The 17,930-nt window shown below is 43.8% G+C and overlaps 1 protein-coding gene across 3 annotated transcripts in view; it reads right to left on the reverse strand.

Moving 5' to 3' along the window:
• LOC311007906 (exostosin-1) overlaps positions 1-11,116 on the reverse strand; it is a gene marked incomplete at both ends in the record, with an annotated part of 283,911 nt that extends 272,795 nt beyond the window's left edge. The window contains 3 exons of one of the 3 annotated variants that reach the window (XM_084001313.1): positions 6,573-7,324; positions 10,796-10,862; positions 10,938-11,116. In XM_084001313.1, the coding sequence (XP_083857439.1) occupies positions 6,573-7,324; positions 10,796-10,862; positions 10,938-11,107 (989 nt within the window). Of the gene's footprint in view, positions 1-6,572; positions 7,325-10,795 lie in introns of all 3 variants that reach the window. The other 2 variants (XM_084001312.1, XM_084001311.1) reach the window with 2 other exon arrangements.
• Between the last annotated feature and the right edge of the window lie 6,814 nt (positions 11,117-17,930).

The raw sequence follows: 17,930 nt of genomic DNA on the forward strand, positions 1-17,930 counted from the left end.
TAGCGAAGTTTATCCATGAAACCGACTCATTCCTTCAGTCAGATAGCAGATTGTTTTTCACGATGTTTGCCCCCTAAACTTGTTTAAATCGGATGCAGCTGCAGAGCGTCCTACAGCTGACCTTGAGACCTGCGGTGTGGCTCGGGGACCCCTGAAGACACAACGACACAAACAGCGTTGTGTTAAACTCCCACTGATGTTCAACACAAGTGAAGATGACACACACTGACACATTTCTGAGTTTGCTTTGACACCGCTGTGCGAACACATCTTCATCTTCTTCATCTTCTCCTTCTTCTTCCTCCTCCTGAGCTCTGAGACAAAACACAGTCGTCTAGTATCTGATTATCCTGCAAGAACCACGGTGACACACACACACACTCATATAAACATCCCAGAGGTTATGCAAATTATTATTTAGAACACTAATTAGAAAGAGAAACTAATAAATTACATTTCCTCACGCATGCACCACAGATTTCATATGATTTAAAGGGACAACAAAGAGGGGTTTTTTTGGTTATAAAAGAGTCTCATATTAATGTGGATGAATCTACGTTACCCACTTGTTAATGGCTCCATTTTCGATAAATATATCGTTTTGTCTTCATAGTTACTTTGATATTATTATTTAGTGGTCGGCTCGCCCAGCATCTCCTACTTTCGGTTTCGCGGACGCTGCCCGGACGCTCGTTAGAATTACGACGGTATCTGACCGTCTTCGAACCTCCGACTTTCATTCTTGACTTTCTTGATTTGAAAACATTTTTTTCGCTTTCATCCGTCTTGTGCCGGTCCAAGAATTTCACCGTGCACGCAGAGGCTCGTGGGAAAAGTAGTGTGAAAACGCGTCGCTTTCCAAAACTCCTCGATGTCCCTTTAATCTGCAAAAACCAGTCTACATTTCGGAGGCCTTATCCTGACCATCAACAGACACACACATGGACACACACATCCCTGAAAGCTGGATTACTGCAGTATTTACACAACATGTAGATACAACAGCTTAAAACACAACTGGAGTAACTGGGTTAGCTCCATGCTGACATGCAGTCAGGCCTTTTTCTGGCCCGGCAGAATTCACATTCTCACCAAAACCGTTGCTTTTGCCTCTTGAACTCTTTTGCAGTAACTGCAGCGAAACAGTGAGGAATGGTTTCTGTTTACTGGATTTATCCGATTCATTTGTTAACCGTGGTATTTATTGCTTTGTACTTCAGTCTGTGCTTCTTTAATGACTCACAAGATGAAACTGTCTGGAGGAAATAAATCTCTCACATCACCTAATCACTGGACCCTTCGCTAAAAAAAAATCCAGCGTTGGAAGTCTCTCTTCTGGTTTTGTCTCCTACGTATACTTCCCCGTAAGTCTGATATCAAACCATTACTACTCCTCTAAACAGCTGATCGAATCATTATTTTTTTTCCCGAAAATGTGCCACCTTCAAAGTCCCTCGAAAAACAAGTTGTTTAAGCAAACTGATTCAATTCAGTGACAAATGGGGATGAGAGAGCGTGAGGCAGAAATGAGGAATCAAAGCCCTGCTGAGAGTTAAACTCAGTTCCACTGCCACAATGAGCTCTTTGATTTCAGTATTGGATATCAGACAAACGCCAGAGACTGAGACAGACAATGGACTAATGCACTATTTATTTAGTAAAGGAGCCTCTTAAGCCCTTTCACCCGTTGTGTTTTATGCAGCAGGCAGCGTGCACCGGTGGATTTGCTTTTTTTTCTTCTTTTTTTGGGGGCAGTTCTACAAATAACACCTTTTTACAGGAATTACGTAACCGCACTGAAACTAAAACCATTTGGTTTTACTTCTCTCCGTTAAAGCTCAGAAAAAAAACCTCCAGTGTTACCCAAAGTGAGTTATGAATGAAAAGACATAAACATCCTGTTGATGTACAGTCAGAGGAACACAAAACCTACAGTGTTGTTTCTGCTTCACTGTGATCAGACTCACTTTAATAGTCACACAACCCTCTCTCTCTCTCTGCACCTAAAGCTGGGGAGTCGTTGCCGATTTAGAAAAGACTTGGAGTACACGCGGACCGACTGGCTTCAGCAGATGACGACTGAGGATCACACATTTAACGACTGTGCCAGATGACGGATCACAGACTACAAGATTTGTCAAACCAACTGGAAGTCGACTGAACGCACCAAACTCTTGTGAAGAGGCGTGTACAGTAGATGTGTAGTGATTTCAACAGATACAGTTAGATGAATTAAAGAGGAACTATGCAAGATTTTTACCTTTATTAAATTTATATTCTTATTTTATTAAACTGTTTCGTAGTAATTGTGATGGTTAAATGACTTGTTACAGAGAGAACGGAGGCTCTCTGCCTTCTAGGGCTGTCAGTTTTTAGAAAAATGAGGTTCGAAAGATTATTGAATGACCCGTAATTCGTTCCAAAGACGGTAAATAGAGTATCTTTGCTGCAGCCTGCATATCGAGCAGGTCATTACTGCTCGAATACGAACTTTTCCCCCCACATTCGAACGAATATTCGAATGTCGAATAAAAAGTGACAGCCCTACTGCCTTCTAACCCTGCAAAAAACTGCTAAAAAGTGACCAGACTTACCAGGGATAGTTCCCCTTTAACTTGCAACTCGCTTTATCAACCTCCTGCCAACAACATACAGCAGCTAACCACCTGCTAATGGTGCGTTCCAGGAAACCCCTGTAACGAGTTCACGGGTAGGCTGCCCCTAACTAGTGCTGACTGGTTGCACCCATGCATTGGCTCGGTATTGGCTGATATTTGCCTCATTTACTGACATGATTGCAGTGGCTGATGTTTATCTGTTATGTGGCATATTGTCAGAAGATATATATATTGTCGCATATTGTCACAATTCGGTACATCGGTACATGCCTAGTTCCAGACTGTGAATCGTGGGTAAAATCCATCAAAAAGATCATTAAGTGTGTCCCCATCTTTATGCAACTAATGCAAAAAGTGGGGATGATTTCAGAGCACAGGCAACAACTGACCATATAAATCTGCCCAGGGGCGCTGTATGTTGAGATGTACCTTGGTATTAGCACGTGCAGCAGCAGAGATATGAGATTATGCAGCGGTGGTGATGGCATTAGCCCAGTCACACCTAGACACAGAAGGAGGATAATGACAAGTTTTTTGCTGCGTTGGCTTTGTATACAATATTTTAAATCAAACGATGACTGTGGCCCAATTCCGATTCAATTTTTCATCCCTACCCCTACCCCTAGCCCTTACCCTTGCCCTTGAAACGGAGCTACAAGGAGTAGGGTTGAAAGTCAACCCCTACGAATTGGGACACCACTTCAACAATCACACGCGTCATCAGTCGTCTCTGCTGGCTTTCACATAAGCAGACGTGACGAGCTTTTGCCACAAATCCTCTATTCAGAACCACGTTAACTTAATAAAATAAAATAAAATTTAATGAAGAATGATCGGTTCATTGTAAAACATTTATTTATTGATGTAAATGTGGTGATTTCTGTATAGGCTACAGAGCCCCCAGGCAGTGCTGCTCCTGTGTCCAAAACACATGAAGCTTCACTTTTAATTCAAACAAATTAATGCGACAATTGTTACATTTCATCAATGAGACGAGCGTTTATCTCCTAAAAATAATGTAACTACGCGGCGGTAAACCTTTAAAACCCTGCGGGTAAGTTAATTAGCGGCCGTCTTTTCTACCGGGACGAGGTCGGGAGGTTGGCCGGCTGACGAGCTCTCCGGACGGGGTGGTGTCTCCGTGACGAGCCGTTGATCTGCTCCACAGGTGGAGACTCCACCGTGGAGCTTCACTTCTCCGAAAAACATCGGAGCAAACGTCTAAACAGCCTCATGTGGATAAACCGACCGCCCATTGGGATCTAAACAGCTACTTTCTCGCATGAAAAAATATTAAAACTTAACAAAATGACGTAGCTAATAACAGCGCTACAGTGAGAAATAAATCAGCTGCCGGTTGCCGCAAGATGCATTCTGGGAAACTTGCCATAGCCCTCGGTCCGTAGTGTGCCCCTGAAAAATCTCCGTTTCGAGGGCGAGATAGCCCTACCCCTTCCCCCTAACCCTCGTCTGAACCAGAATTGGGACACCCCTACCACTTCACGTGAACGCGCAAAACGAAGGGTTAGGGCCAAGGGCTAGGGCTAAGGGGAGAATCGGAATTCGGCCTGTGTCTTAGCTTCAACTCTTCAGCTCTTACGTCCACATCTTCTCACACAAGATGAGTTTACCACATTAAAACCATTTAGTTTTATATCACAGTCGTGAAACAAGAGCATAGCTGCTGATATTACAGAAAATATATAATCTTTTCTAACCGTAATGACAAGATGACACGTGTGAATCTATCAGACTGTAGTCAGCAGGGGGTCGACTCTGCAGAGACTAATCAGAGCGGTGGAAGCAGCTGAGGTGAGGTGAGTTTTAGCTGATTGACAGTGTGGAGTAATGTTTATGTTTACAGTCCAGAGTTTAGAGCTTTCTGGGAATCGGCAGACGTCCTCCGAGGACCTGACACATCGCATCTGAGATCTCAATCAAGGTGAAGTGAGTTTAAAGATAGATATTGATCCGCTGGACAATTCATGAGATGCATTATCATAAGGTCAAGACCTGATTTATTATAGAAAGAAACCCTACAAAACTAAGCTCAGGGTTGGAGGAGCCAAGGAGGAGACCTTTGACAGTCGTATATACCAAATATTGTCAGTTATATTACTTAAAAATAATAACAGCTATACCTGTCAGTAATGGTTATAATGTAATCGCACAAATTTGACTCCTGATCAGCTCCTTCTGTTGCATAAACCAGTTTTCCCCTCAGAAACCTGGGATCTTTACTGTAACTCCATCAGGCCTGTGTGCATCCACCTAATGAAGTCAGCACAGTCAACATTTTATTCTTCTGCCCTAATAAAAGCTTGTCTACTCTCTCTATGTTTGAGTTGCACCTGCGCCTGAAACTGGAGAGGAGGAGTGCTTCACCGTTCACGGCTGAGAAGAACTCCCTCAGTTAAACTGTTAAAGCTGAAAGTCAGCAGTTTAACCTCACAGTCATTGTTTCGCTTCACTTATAATGTGCTCGCTGCAGAAAATGAAAAATGTGTCACTGTCCTAATATTTGCAGACTGCAACTGTATGCAGATACTTTTTAACTGCTCGGTAAAAAAAAAAAAAACTTTGAGGTGTTCAGGTTCAGCCGCAGCTTTTGGGTTTTTCCTCCTCACTTTGTCCTTTCTGTTTCCCTTTGGGCCTCTGCTATTTCTCAGCCCTAAAATATGCAACAGATGACACTTGAGGAGGTGGAGGGAGGGAGGGAGGGAGGGAGGGAGGGGTGGGGGGTGCAACATGTTGAGGAAAAAAAGTAAAAAAAGAAGTTGAGATTGTTGTTGTTCCACGTTTCATTCCTCATGCAGCGGTTGCCCTTCTTTCAGCTGTCAGCCCCCGCCGCACATTTCAAAAGGTGAACTCTTCTCGACTCAGATCACTTTTCTCTCAACCAACTGCTGAGCTGACAAAACTTTCCCTCCTCCCGACTGTCGATGCCTCTGCTCCCCTCTCTCTCACACACACACACACACACATATATACTCATAATAACAACAACACACACACACACACACACACACACACACACACTTGCATGTTTGGAGCATTTTGTCTCGGGAGCACAGCAACAGTGAAGCTCAACTCCCCTGACAATTGCGAGATATGAACATGAAAGCATCAAACCTGTTTTTCACTCAAACACCAAAACCAGGCGCCTCATAACGCAGCAGCAGCTTCACTCCCCAACGCTACAAACCCCCCCCAAAAAATGTTTGTAACAGGTTGCAACGCAAAACACGACGCACTTGTGAACAGCCATAATGACACACAGTTGAAATAACCAACAGCAATAAAGAGCCGATAATGAGACAACTAACACAGCGACGGCTCTCTGCCCCAGAACAAACCAGCAACAAGCCGCTCAGAAGCACCAGTGATGGAAAAGGAATAGTGTTAAAGGAATAGTTCACCAAAAAATTAAATTCAGTCATTAGTGACTCACCCTCATGCTGATGAATACTCCGTGTAAGTGCATCTGGAGACCCGGGAGGCCGGTTCGTAGTCCAATGAAAACTTTATATGAGAAAAATAGTGCCCGACACAAAAACGTCCATAAAATTACACAAAAACCTTGAAATATTCCTCCACATCGCAGACTGTTTAGGCTGTAAAAATGTCCTAAATGACGTTGTTTCAAGTAAACTCTGGACTATATCCCTTCAGGACACTTGGATTGCAGTGGACGAGCAGTATGGATGAATATTACATGGTTTTTTGTGTAGTTTTATGGACGTTTTTGTGTCAGGCGCTATTTTTCTCATATAAAGTTTTCATTGGACTACGAACCGGCCTCCCGGGTCTCCAGATGCACTTTGAGGAATAAAAAACTACTCCAGAGTATTCATCAGCATGAGGGTGAGTCACTAATGACTGAATTTCATTTTTTTATGAACTATTCCTTTAAGCAGCAGAGTGAAGAGATATTATTAAAAAAAAGTGTCTTACTTTGAGTATTCTTCATTGTCTCTGTCGCAGCGGGAGTCCTTGTGTTTCTCCCAGTCTTTGCCGTGTTTACACGTGGTCAGCAGGATTATATCTTCCGCGTTGTGGATGTGATAAAGAGCGTTCCTGGTCTCGGAGCCGATGCCGGTCAGGTAGCGCTTCCCTTTGAAAACCAGCAGGTACTTCCTGGACGGCGGCGAATCGTTGAGCGTCAGGTAACCGATGCCCCCTCCTCTCAGCGGGTGCTCCTTGGAGAACAGGGGGATGGAGACGTCGAAGTTGGGTCTGAAGTTGACCACGTCGGCGCTGGCCTTGGCCAACATGGCCTGGCCCACCTCGAAGCCCAGGTCCTCCGTGTAGTCCGGCCACGTGCCCGAGTACAGGTTGAAGATGAGGTGGTTCCTGCCATCGCTCCAAGTCGGCAAGCTCTGGATGCGCGACCTCACGTTCTGGACGTACTGAGCGGAGAGCTGGTCCCGGTCCAGCGTGTCCACGGCCAGGACGAACAGACAGGCCCTGGACGGGTCCGTGGTGTGGAAGCGCGACTCCTCGATGGCCGACAGGATCTTCTGGTAGGTCTCGGAGATCTCGTCCCCTCTCTGCGGAGGGTAGATGTAGACGCCGAAGCCGGACTGGCAGCGGGCAAAGTCGAAGCAGGTTTCCATGCGGCAGCGCTTGTTCTTGTAGATGTTGTCGCGGATCGCCCGGCGCTCGCGAGGGGATGTGTGCTGGTGGTGGAGCTGAGGCGTGTCCTCCTGGGAAGAAGACACAAGACACACAAGTTACCACCAAACACAACACAACTAAACTAAATCTGTCACTCTACATTCAAACACTCGCTAACCCTGCACAACAACAACACAATGACCTCAAACCACCTTACAGGGATAGTTCAACATTTTGGCAAATTGGCCCATTGCCATAATCCCTATAGTCATAGCAGTAGGTTCATTACCTTTAATTGTCGGTGCAAGCTATTTCTAAAACAGCGGAGCAGAGCCACGAGCTGCTCAGAGCTACGCTACGGAGGCTCATGGGATTTCTTGGTTTCCCTCATCAAACTCATCAAATACACAATCCAACAACTCCACAACGCTCTGGTGGACAAGTTGTGACCTGCACATTCACCACGCTATGAGATAATAACACAACGTTACGAGACAGAGTTGTTTTAGAGGTAAATACAGAGACTGCTTGATGAAAAACTGTCCCTGAAGGCAACGCGCATCAGCGGTTTTGCATGAATTTACCTCTAAAACAACTCCATCTCGTAACGTTCTGTTATTATCTCATAGCGTGGTGAATGTGCAGGTCACAACTTGTCCACCAGAGCGTTTTGGAGTTGCTGGATTGTGTATTTGATGAATTTGATGAGGGAAACCAAGAGCGTAGCTCTGAGCAGCTAGCGGCTCTGCTCCGCCGTTCTAAAAATAGCTTGCACCGACAATTAAAGGTAACGAACCTACTGCTATGACTATAGGGATTATGGCAATGGGCCAATTTGCCAAAATGTTGAACTATCCCTTTAACTGATGAAGCACGGCCGAAACATGTCGGTGTTTTTCAATGGTCAATATGAACTAATTGCCTAAATAAAGGCTTTTTAACTCTTATACCAGGAAAGAGTTGCCTTGGCTCCTGTTCTGTTCCTGACCAAACAGCCTCCTACTGGATACTACCAAAGTCCTTCTCTGATACTACTGCGCTTCGTTGTCTCCATCTTAACCGACTATTGTCTTCTACTGAATTCTAGCTCTGTGTTTCTATTAATCTCTGCATCACTGCAAATGAGGCAAACTGCAATGATCTTCAAGTCTTGAATAAACAAATGAGAAATAAGAGAAAGTTTATTTTATATATGCAGTACAGATTAATTTCAAAACTTTATGCAAAAGATGAATGACTGAGTCCACTGCCGTCTTCTACTGATGAATCTTAACTGCATTTCTGAATGGTGAGGTTACTTCAGTGCACTTTTACAGGTAAACACTGACTTGGGGGGGTGTTGCATCACTGACCTACAGCAACTCTGATAACCAACCGCCACGCAAAACGACGATTGCACTTGATTTCCCTAAAACAGACGCACTCAACTACTGAAGGTGAAGACTTGTTTAGATTGTAGCTCCACGTTGGGTTTCATGGTTTAAGATGCACAAGAGTTGACTGCAACACCTGGACGAGTGGTGGTGGTGGGGGGTGGGGGCACCTTTGTTGCATCACATATCCCTCTCTCCCCATGTTCCCAGTCTATGTGCACTGACTATCAACAAACCAGACAGCACTGCAGGAACAAACTCACTGAGGCACAGTGGGGTTGCCGACAAGGGCTTCAGCAAAAAAATAAAAAATAAAATATATATATTTATAGAAAAAAAAAATATATATATACAGGGTTTTTCTCAAGAGAGTTGAAACTGTCTCAACTTTCACTGCAACACAATGTAATCTGGCAGGAAGCTGCGGTGGCCAATCAAACTCTCCCCAGACTTTGCACGATTGACGCAACCACAGATAAAAAGTGATTGTGGCTCTGATGACTTGTCAGAGTTGTAAATCACTTCCTCACAGTGTGTAACATCACGGAGCTGTCTCTCACACACGAACTACCTGGATCATATTTCAATGTTTCATCGTCCCTTTCCTTATTTTTCTATCTGCACACTTTGTTCAAAAGCTGTGCGCGGCTCAACCAGCGATTCTTATTTTTCATATTCTGAGGCCTGAAAAGGTAAAAAAAACCACTGAAAAAAACCAGCACATACCAGAGAAAAGTGAAAAAAACAAAAAAAAATTCTCTTATCTCCAATCTCTTTAATCATCTAATGAATCATCTTGTGACCACTGGCCCAGAGCTTTGAATCGAGCTACAAATGCACGATGATTCATCTTTAAAACCACTTTAAAAAACGGGAGGATTTATTTACTTCGGCTCGTCTATAATCTGAAACCGTATAGTTGCTCATCTGATAATTTCATATAAGAGGACGACTGTTGTATTTGATGACTAATATTTGGCTGTAGACGTGGAACTAAATAACAGTGGTGGACAGTAACGGAGTAAATTTACTTAAGTACTGTACTTAAGTACATATCCAGAGGATTTGTACTTTACTTCAGTATTATATTTCTTTGGTACTTATTACTCTTACTTGAATACATTTCCAAGACAAATATTTTTACTTTTACTCGAGTTCATTTCTAGGAAGGCTGAAAAGTACTCGTTACTTTCAGGTCTGCTCTTTTTTTTTTCTTTCTAAAATCCTATTGGACACAAGCTGTGTTTGTCAAAGAAGGAAACCCTAACCCCTAAAAGCAGCACATCAGTGCAGCTGGTTTCAAAGAGTTCATTCTCAGAAACAAGAGTTAAAAGGTCCTTAAATTCATTTAGAAAAAAATATAGTAATTCATTGATGTGAAAAATAAGAAATTTACTCTTACTCTTACTTAAAGTAAATTTAAAAGCATGTACTTTTGGATACTTGAAGCAGAAGTAAGCGATATTTTTGTGTTAATATAAGTCTTAAATAGTTATATCTTCCGACAGCAATCACTTACATAGAGTGTTTGGACCGAAACACGGGTCTGTCAGTCCCTCTGCTCTGCTCTGAGCCGAGGAGAAAACATTTATCGTATCCTACAATTTTTATCCAATGAGGAGAGAGAACGGCATGAAGGGCTGTGTGTGCAGCCAAGGGATGCGCCTGAATGTGGTGACGTAGGGACGAGGACTGTTATGGTGCATTCAAGGAAACTCGTAACTCGTGTTTTTCCAACCTGTGAAGTCGTACCAGTTCGATCTGGTACGAGTTCACGGGTCGGAAGTTACGAGTGGCCGTTATAGTGACTTTCACCGGTAAAACAGGTCGGAAAAACACGAGTGGGTTGCCTGGAACGCTACAAAGTCGTAAGTTGTGACTTGAAGCTGTAACTTACGGTTTCAAAAGCCTGCCTGGAACGCAGCATTAGCCAAAACGACCGGATCGCTTACTTCTGCTTTAAGTACCTTTAAAAGCAAGTACTTTTTTACTCTTACTCGAATAACATGTCGACTGAGCTACTTTTACTTGTAACGGAGTAAATTTTGACCAGTAGTATTTGTACTCTTACTCAAGCACTGGAGTCGAGTACTCTCCAGCACCATCTCTGCTATAAACAACTAAACTAAATAAAGCGAGATACAGTGTTTTCCATTGCAGCTTTTCCATTACGTGGGTGCGGTCTACCTCCTGCTCTCCCCCCTCCAGGTACGGCTCCAGCAGCTCGGTCAGCTCGGGCCAGTGTCGGGGCGGTCTGGACGGGCTCCTCTGGGGCAGCGGCTGGGGCTGGGGCTGGTACACGTCCTGACTCTGGTGGAAGTACTGGTACTCCTGCTGATGATGATGGTACTGGGGGTACTGCGGGTACTGGGGTAACTGGCGATACTGGTACGGCTGCTGCTGCTGCTGGAACTCCCCGATTTGCAGACCCCACAGGTAGACGAGGAAGAGAAGACCGGCCCCCACAGACACGAGCAGGTACCGCTTCTTGGCCTGCATGTGTGCTGTGGGGGGGAGGAAGAGGAGGAGGTGGGTGGTGGGTGGGTCGGGGGAAGAAGGAAAGAAAGAGGAGAGAGGTGGAGGGGAGGAGAAAGGAGAGGAGAGGAGGGAGGAAACGACAACCAGAGGAGGGAGAAGGCGGTGGTGATGGGTTAGGGTGAGAGTGAGCAGAAAGTGATGGAGGGGGGAGGAGGAGGAGGAAAAGAGGATGAAGGTGAGAGATGGATAAAAGCAGCAGGAAGGGGGGGATTAATAAAAAGGAGAAAAGGAAAGGAGGATGGAGGAGCTATAGGAAAAAGAGGAGAAGGGGTGCAGGGAGGTAGACACAGGTCAGCTCGACCCACAGGGCAGCCTCTCTATCCGCAGCTCGGCATTTTGGGATCTGGAGTCACTAAAAGACAAAAAAAAAACAATAAAACATGGATGTACTGTATGGCGTTTATGCAAGTGAAAAATCAATGTAAATGTAAATGCATAAAGCTGATTAAAGTTACTGCTCCTCTGCTGTCATCATGTCCTGTCAGATCTGATCAGCTTTATAGTCCAACACATGCATTTAGTTTCACGCTGTCGTCTGTCAAACACACTTTAAAAAGAACTATTAAAAGCACAAATTATCATTATAGCCACTAATACATCTATATTTTCATGATTTAGATGCAGTGAGCAGACTAAATACAGCTTTTAACCATGTGCATCATTGATTTAAACATAGATATTTAACTGATACAACATGACTGGACACATTTCAAATGCAGTTTTGTCTGTGCAGCACTTTCCCCACCAAACACTTCACAGTTCCCCGGGGTGAATGTGATCAAACTGAGGTGGGAAACAACCCAATAAAGAGTTGTTGTTTTTTTAAACAAAAGAGTGTTTTCAGGAGATTTATGAGTTTGGAGAACAGGAGAAACCAACACGTGGGCTGTTTTTTGCAGCCTATGATTGACACTCCTGCAAATACAAGCAGGATTTTTCCACACGAAAAAAAAAAATTCAGTATCTCTTTATAATTTAATGATGACATGATTGAACGTTTGCAATAAAAGTCCACTCACGGAGACCTACCTGTTTACACCGAACACCTGTCGTCCCAGGAAGGGAGCGGGGTGTCCGCTGCTCTCCCCTCCGGCCAGAGCAGGAATCATCCACAGTTTGGAGACACATTCTCCGGTTAATCCTCCAAAAACAAAGCGAATCACAAACACATCCAGCAGAAAAAGAAAGATCGAGAACAAGAAAACAAAAAAGACAAAACAAAAATCTCTTTAAACCACTCGCAGGAGGAGAGGGGGAATCAGTGCGCGCAGCGGTCGCGGGGAAGCCAGACAAGGTGCGCTGCCTTCATCCTCTTCCGGCTTCCACTTCCAAACTTTCCCCGGAGAAGGAGAAGGACCGAGCGGAGGTTTTCATGTGAGCGAGACTCGGAGCGGGCGAAGGCGCCGGCGACGTGTCGTCAGCAGCAGCAGCAGCAGCAGCAGCACGGCAGGTATCCACGGTGTGAATGTACACACACACATACAGACACACACTCATCAGCCTGAGGAGCCGCGCCGCCGGTAGTAACACTGACAGCATCCATCCAGAATGAACTCACGCGTTAAACAAGGTGTGTAGGACATCTCCGATCTGCAGCTCTCTGCATCTCATTCCTCCTCAATGAAGAAATAATACCTAATAATGATGATAATTGTAATTAAAGAAAAAAAATCCAGAGTAGAGAATCCAATTAAAGTTTTCGGATTTATAAATCCACTCTCCCACCTGTGCGCTGCTGCAAATACAAAAAAGCAGAAATCATCACCGCAGGTAAGTTCAAGAAGAAATGCCGGCGCACCTGATCCGGAGAGACGCGCATCACTAAAAAAAAATCCTATTGCAGAGCGACTTCACGGTCCGCTGAGTGGCAGCCAGCAGTGAGGGAGGAGAGGAGGGGAGAGGAGAGGAGGAGGGGGGGCTGCTTTCTCAACAGGGTTCAAACTAATGGATCAAATCAACATCATGAGTGCATGCATGCATAGGGGGACTCCGACTTCCGTCCCAGTTGCAGGCAGGCAGGCGCTTCCAAAAACAGACCCGTATAGCTACTGTAGTAGGATGTCTTCACGTTTCCATCCTCAAATCCTCAGTTGGATCTGGGCTGCGCCACCGTGCAGCATCCAGCAGCAGCATCCAGCATCCAGCATCCAGCATCCAGCAGCAGCGGCGGCGGCAGCGCTGATAAGCCAGACAGCAGCAGCAGCAGCAGCAGCAGGCTGGCACACTCGAGGGGGGGATCGGATCGGAGCATGCATGTGGCGTCAGTTGGCTCTGATAATACGGGAGCTCGCCATAATTCAGACAGACAGGCAGCTCTCGCTCTTTCTTTGCATTGAATCGTGGCTTTGTTTTTTTTTTGTTTTTTGTGTCAGTTTAATGGAGGGTATAAAAAAGTACCAGGAGGTTTCTTTTGATCACTGAGAGAGAGAGAGAGAGAGGAGAGAAGTCCTGGAGGAGCGTTTAAGATATTTAAATCGGCTGGTTTTCAATTGGCAAACCTGACTCTCATTCATAAATATGCAAATTCAACATGATTAATTAAAGCCTTTAAAGGATGCACCTCATGTGCAACATACAGTATAATAAACGTGTCCTGAACTTTTAAAATGGATTTTCCTCTATTTTCTTCCCACTAAAGTTTTTAAAGAAAAAAATCTCCTGTTTTATTCTTATGATTGATGCATCAGGTGCACTGGATGCCTATAAACCTCAAACTCTTGTTCTGCAGCCAAGTTACATGGCCTGATGTATAATTAAGCAGATTTCTGATGGAGTTTGGCGTTTTATTTTATTTTTTTCCCCCCACCACAGTTTATACAAGATGGATTTAATCTGCTCTGGAGACCTCAGTCAGCTGGTGATCATCGTGTATAATTTGTGACATTTGCTGAGCCCATGTTCCCCTTAAGGTTATGGTGATGATGATGATTTGTTGGCAAATGATGTTAAAGGGATTTGTCACGGGCTCGGGGTTATTAGTGAAGTGACTCTTTTGAAACCTATGCACTTTTAATTAAGTCTCAGCTCATTAAATCTCGTAATGATTCGAATATTTGGGCCAATAAATTAACTTTGACCGTCAGGACCACTGATCTTTCCATCCCCAACCCCCCCCCCCACCATGCACCACCCCTCCTTCATGTTGCTGTTATTTGTATAGATGCCAATGGCTGAATAAAATAAATCTGAGCATGATTTAAGCAGATGTCATTATCTCATAAATTAGAGAGGGAGTTTACAGATGTTGCACACACACACATGAACTCACACACTATGGCACATCATGCATCAAACAGCGCCATCTTGTGGCTTTTCTTTTCTTTCTTTTTTCCTGCAGCCCACACTTTGATCACAGGTGCTGTGGCTCCAGTTTAACTTTCAGGGGACAATCTGATCTGAACCAACGTCTCAGCTGTTTGTGTTACCTGATTGCAAATTATTGCCTCATTACATCGTGTGATGAGACAATACTCACTGTGAATCAGGTCCAGATATCGAGAAAAAGAAGAAGAACTAAGATTTGGATAGAAATGTACCAATTAGTTGATGTTTCTTAGGCGGTGGAAGTCAAAATTGAGATCATAAAACCCTTTACAGAAACACAAACCATCATGGGGCTGCATCATAACAAGATTTCCTATCTGAGGAGTAACATCTCAGCTCTGGGAGAACGAGCGTGTCTGACAAATCATTTAAGGTGAGATCAGCAACACAGCACATTAATATTAATTAATCCAGTCAGGGTGGGATCCTTTAAAGCTACACCATGACAGACTAATTTATGTACAAGTTTTGGCAGAGCAGTTCCGGTCTATGGAGCCACAGAGATAGATCAGTCTTACATCTATGATTAAGACTGAATGTTTAATAAAGAAAAAAAGGAAAAAGTAAATGCCTGCTGTCTGTCTGTCTGCAGCAGTCTTTCAATGTGCAGCTAAAAGCCTAAATTATGATAATTTCTGCAAACTTTCACGATACTCCTGTCATATTTGAGGTCTATATGAGCAGCTCTAACCAGCTCGGGGCAGAATTTACAAATGTTATGTATTCAGCACTAATTATAGGTCTGATTTGATTTCAATGCCACTGATTGTCTAATGGTCTGCTGGTGATTTTCCTCTCAAGAGCCTTTACAATGGAGCTCTATATTCACTTTCTGATGTAGTTTTTATGTGTTTATACAACTATGATGTCAAAACAGAGTCTGTTAAAGAAATTATGAATATTAAAATACCAGAAAACAACTATTTTCTATGGAAAGACATAGCAGAGTAATGGTGGCTGTGTTTTTGGCATCAGCCCTGCCAGTGCATGTGAGTCCGTCCTGTTAAACGTGGCCTTCCCCACGGTTATTCGCTCTCAGGGACATTCACTGAAGGAATCATGTTTTCATTTAAAAAGGCCTCTGACATCTATGAAAACATTTATAAAGGTTTTTTCACCGCTCAGTGTCGTTCATGCGTGACGTCCCAGTGGACAGACAAGTCCAAGGTCCCAGTCCAGCTGTGTGTGGCCAATACTGGTCTTCCTCTACAACACTGGAGAGCCCAAGTGCCTTAAGCTTTCATCAAACCTGGATTTTTTTTTTCCTTAGTGTGGCTTGATGACTAGTGTCTCTGTTCTAATTAGCTAAATTACAAACAAGTTAACTAGCAAATGCCGTGTTATTGATTGCTTATAGGGATTAGGCTAGAGAGGCTAACTGTTACACCACTTATCGATCAAGCCACTGTAAATAACTGTATCACCATGCCACACCCTGAATTGCCGTTTTTTTTTTTACAATCTGGACCTTATTTCTATCATAAAATACGATCATTAACTCACCCAGATAACTTTGGTGAAGTCATTCAGACGAAATTAGCTCCAGCCGAGAGCCACGTATATCCGTATAATGCCAGTCTACAGGGAAGCAGAATGCAGCCTCTAAATAAGACATTATCTGCAGAGAAACTCGTTCATTTCACCAATATTTTGTTATAATAGGCTAGTGCTATTCCCCTCTGAGTCCGGGGTGACCAGCAGTAGCAACTTTCGCACCGCGCGCGCGGCGTCAGAGATGACATCATCCGGGTCAAAGGTTAGCAGGTCAACCTACAGAACAGTTAACCCCGGACTGAAGGATGTTTTTTTGCAAATAGCTATTTTGGAGTTCTGAAAGTAGAACAATTTAAAAAATAAAAAACTCCCCGAAAAACAGCGGCAGACGTGAATCAAAAACCCTAAAAAACCGAATTTGGACAATGCTCAGCTAAGGTAATTAAAGGGATAGTTCACCCAAAATTCAAATTTCACTCATTATCTAGGCTACTCACCCTCATGTCGACTAAGGGCTGGGAGAAGTTTCAGAGTCCTCCGTGCCTTCTTTGAGTAACAGCGGGGCTCCGTGCAGCACTGCATGTCCATATGACGGTTGCGAACGGGGATCAATATTCTTCGTCCAAAAAGACACACCAAAAACCCTCCAAATACCTCCATGGTGCTCGTCTGTAATGAGAAACTGTTCCAAAAAAAATTTAATAAGTAGCCTATATATTTTAAGCTTGTTTGTAGCGGAAGCTCCCAGCACTGCCCTTCCTGGTCCGTCCAAGCAAGATTTGCACCGGTGTCAATGCAAATCGTGCGAAATTTGGCAAGTTTCCAAAAAGGCTTTATTTGGATAAACTGACATATTGGAGATCTAAACGGTTACTTTCATGTACTGTCATCTCCAATACTCTTTCCACCCCGCTTCCTGCCCCCCATCTGAACTTTGAACGTCATACATGACTGCAAACCACCTACTGATGAAGAACCTGAGCAGAGGCTGGACGAGTCGCTTAAAAGCTTTTGATTTGGTCTCAGATGCTGTCGAGGTAGTCTCCAAATTCATTTACAGAATCTTTAAACAGTTAATGAAATGGGAAATGGCAAAAGTTTCTGGATTTATCAGAGCACTTGCATGAGTCCAACATCTGTCCACAATATTACCCGGTCACTACTAGCTTCTCTACCTCAGAATCTGAAGTTTCCCTTTGATTTACCTGTGCTGTGATAACTCTGAGGGATTATAGCTGGTGTTGATGGCTTCACGGACGATTAGCAGGTGATAAATCAGCAACGGTCCTGTTGGTGCTCACGGGGCTTTGGACAGAGAACCAACTTTGATCTGTTTCCAGTCTCGGCCCTCGTCACTTCACTTCCTCATTTCCACCATCAGTCTTGAGGCTTAAGGGACAGTCCGACCCCACTGACGTCCATCTCCTCTCCTGCATGATCAGCCGCTTCCCATGAGATAGTGATCAGATTATTTTGTATTCAGATCACTTCCTGTGCTTGAGTTGCATTCCTGTCACACTCGGTGAATTTAGGTTTCTCTTTCAGGATTATTATATTCATAGGATGATTCGTTGAATGTACCATCTTGATAAGTTCACTTCAACCTTTCTCCTTTATCTCCGTTGTTATTCAGACTGCTGATTGCTAATGTTTAATGCGGTTCCACTCGCTAGCATCTATTAATGCACTAATCCAATCATACTTAAAATTCTATTAAGTTTCCTTGATAGAAACTCGATACCTTCTTGTTTGCATCATTACTTCAACAGACTTTTATCTTTAGCATCTTTAGACAAGAATATGAATTGAATGCCTAAAGGGATAGTTCAACATTTTGGCAAATTGGCCCATTGCCATAATCCCTATAGTCATAGCATTAAATTTGTTACCTTTATTTGTCGGTGCAAGCTATTTTTAGAACGGTGGAGCAGAGCCGCGAGCTGCTCAGAGCTACGCAATGGAGGCT

Source organism: Trachurus trachurus, assembly GCF_905171665.1.
Source record: "Trachurus trachurus genome assembly, chromosome: 24".
NCBI classification, from domain to species: domain Eukaryota; kingdom Metazoa; phylum Chordata; class Actinopteri; order Carangiformes; family Carangidae; genus Trachurus; species Trachurus trachurus.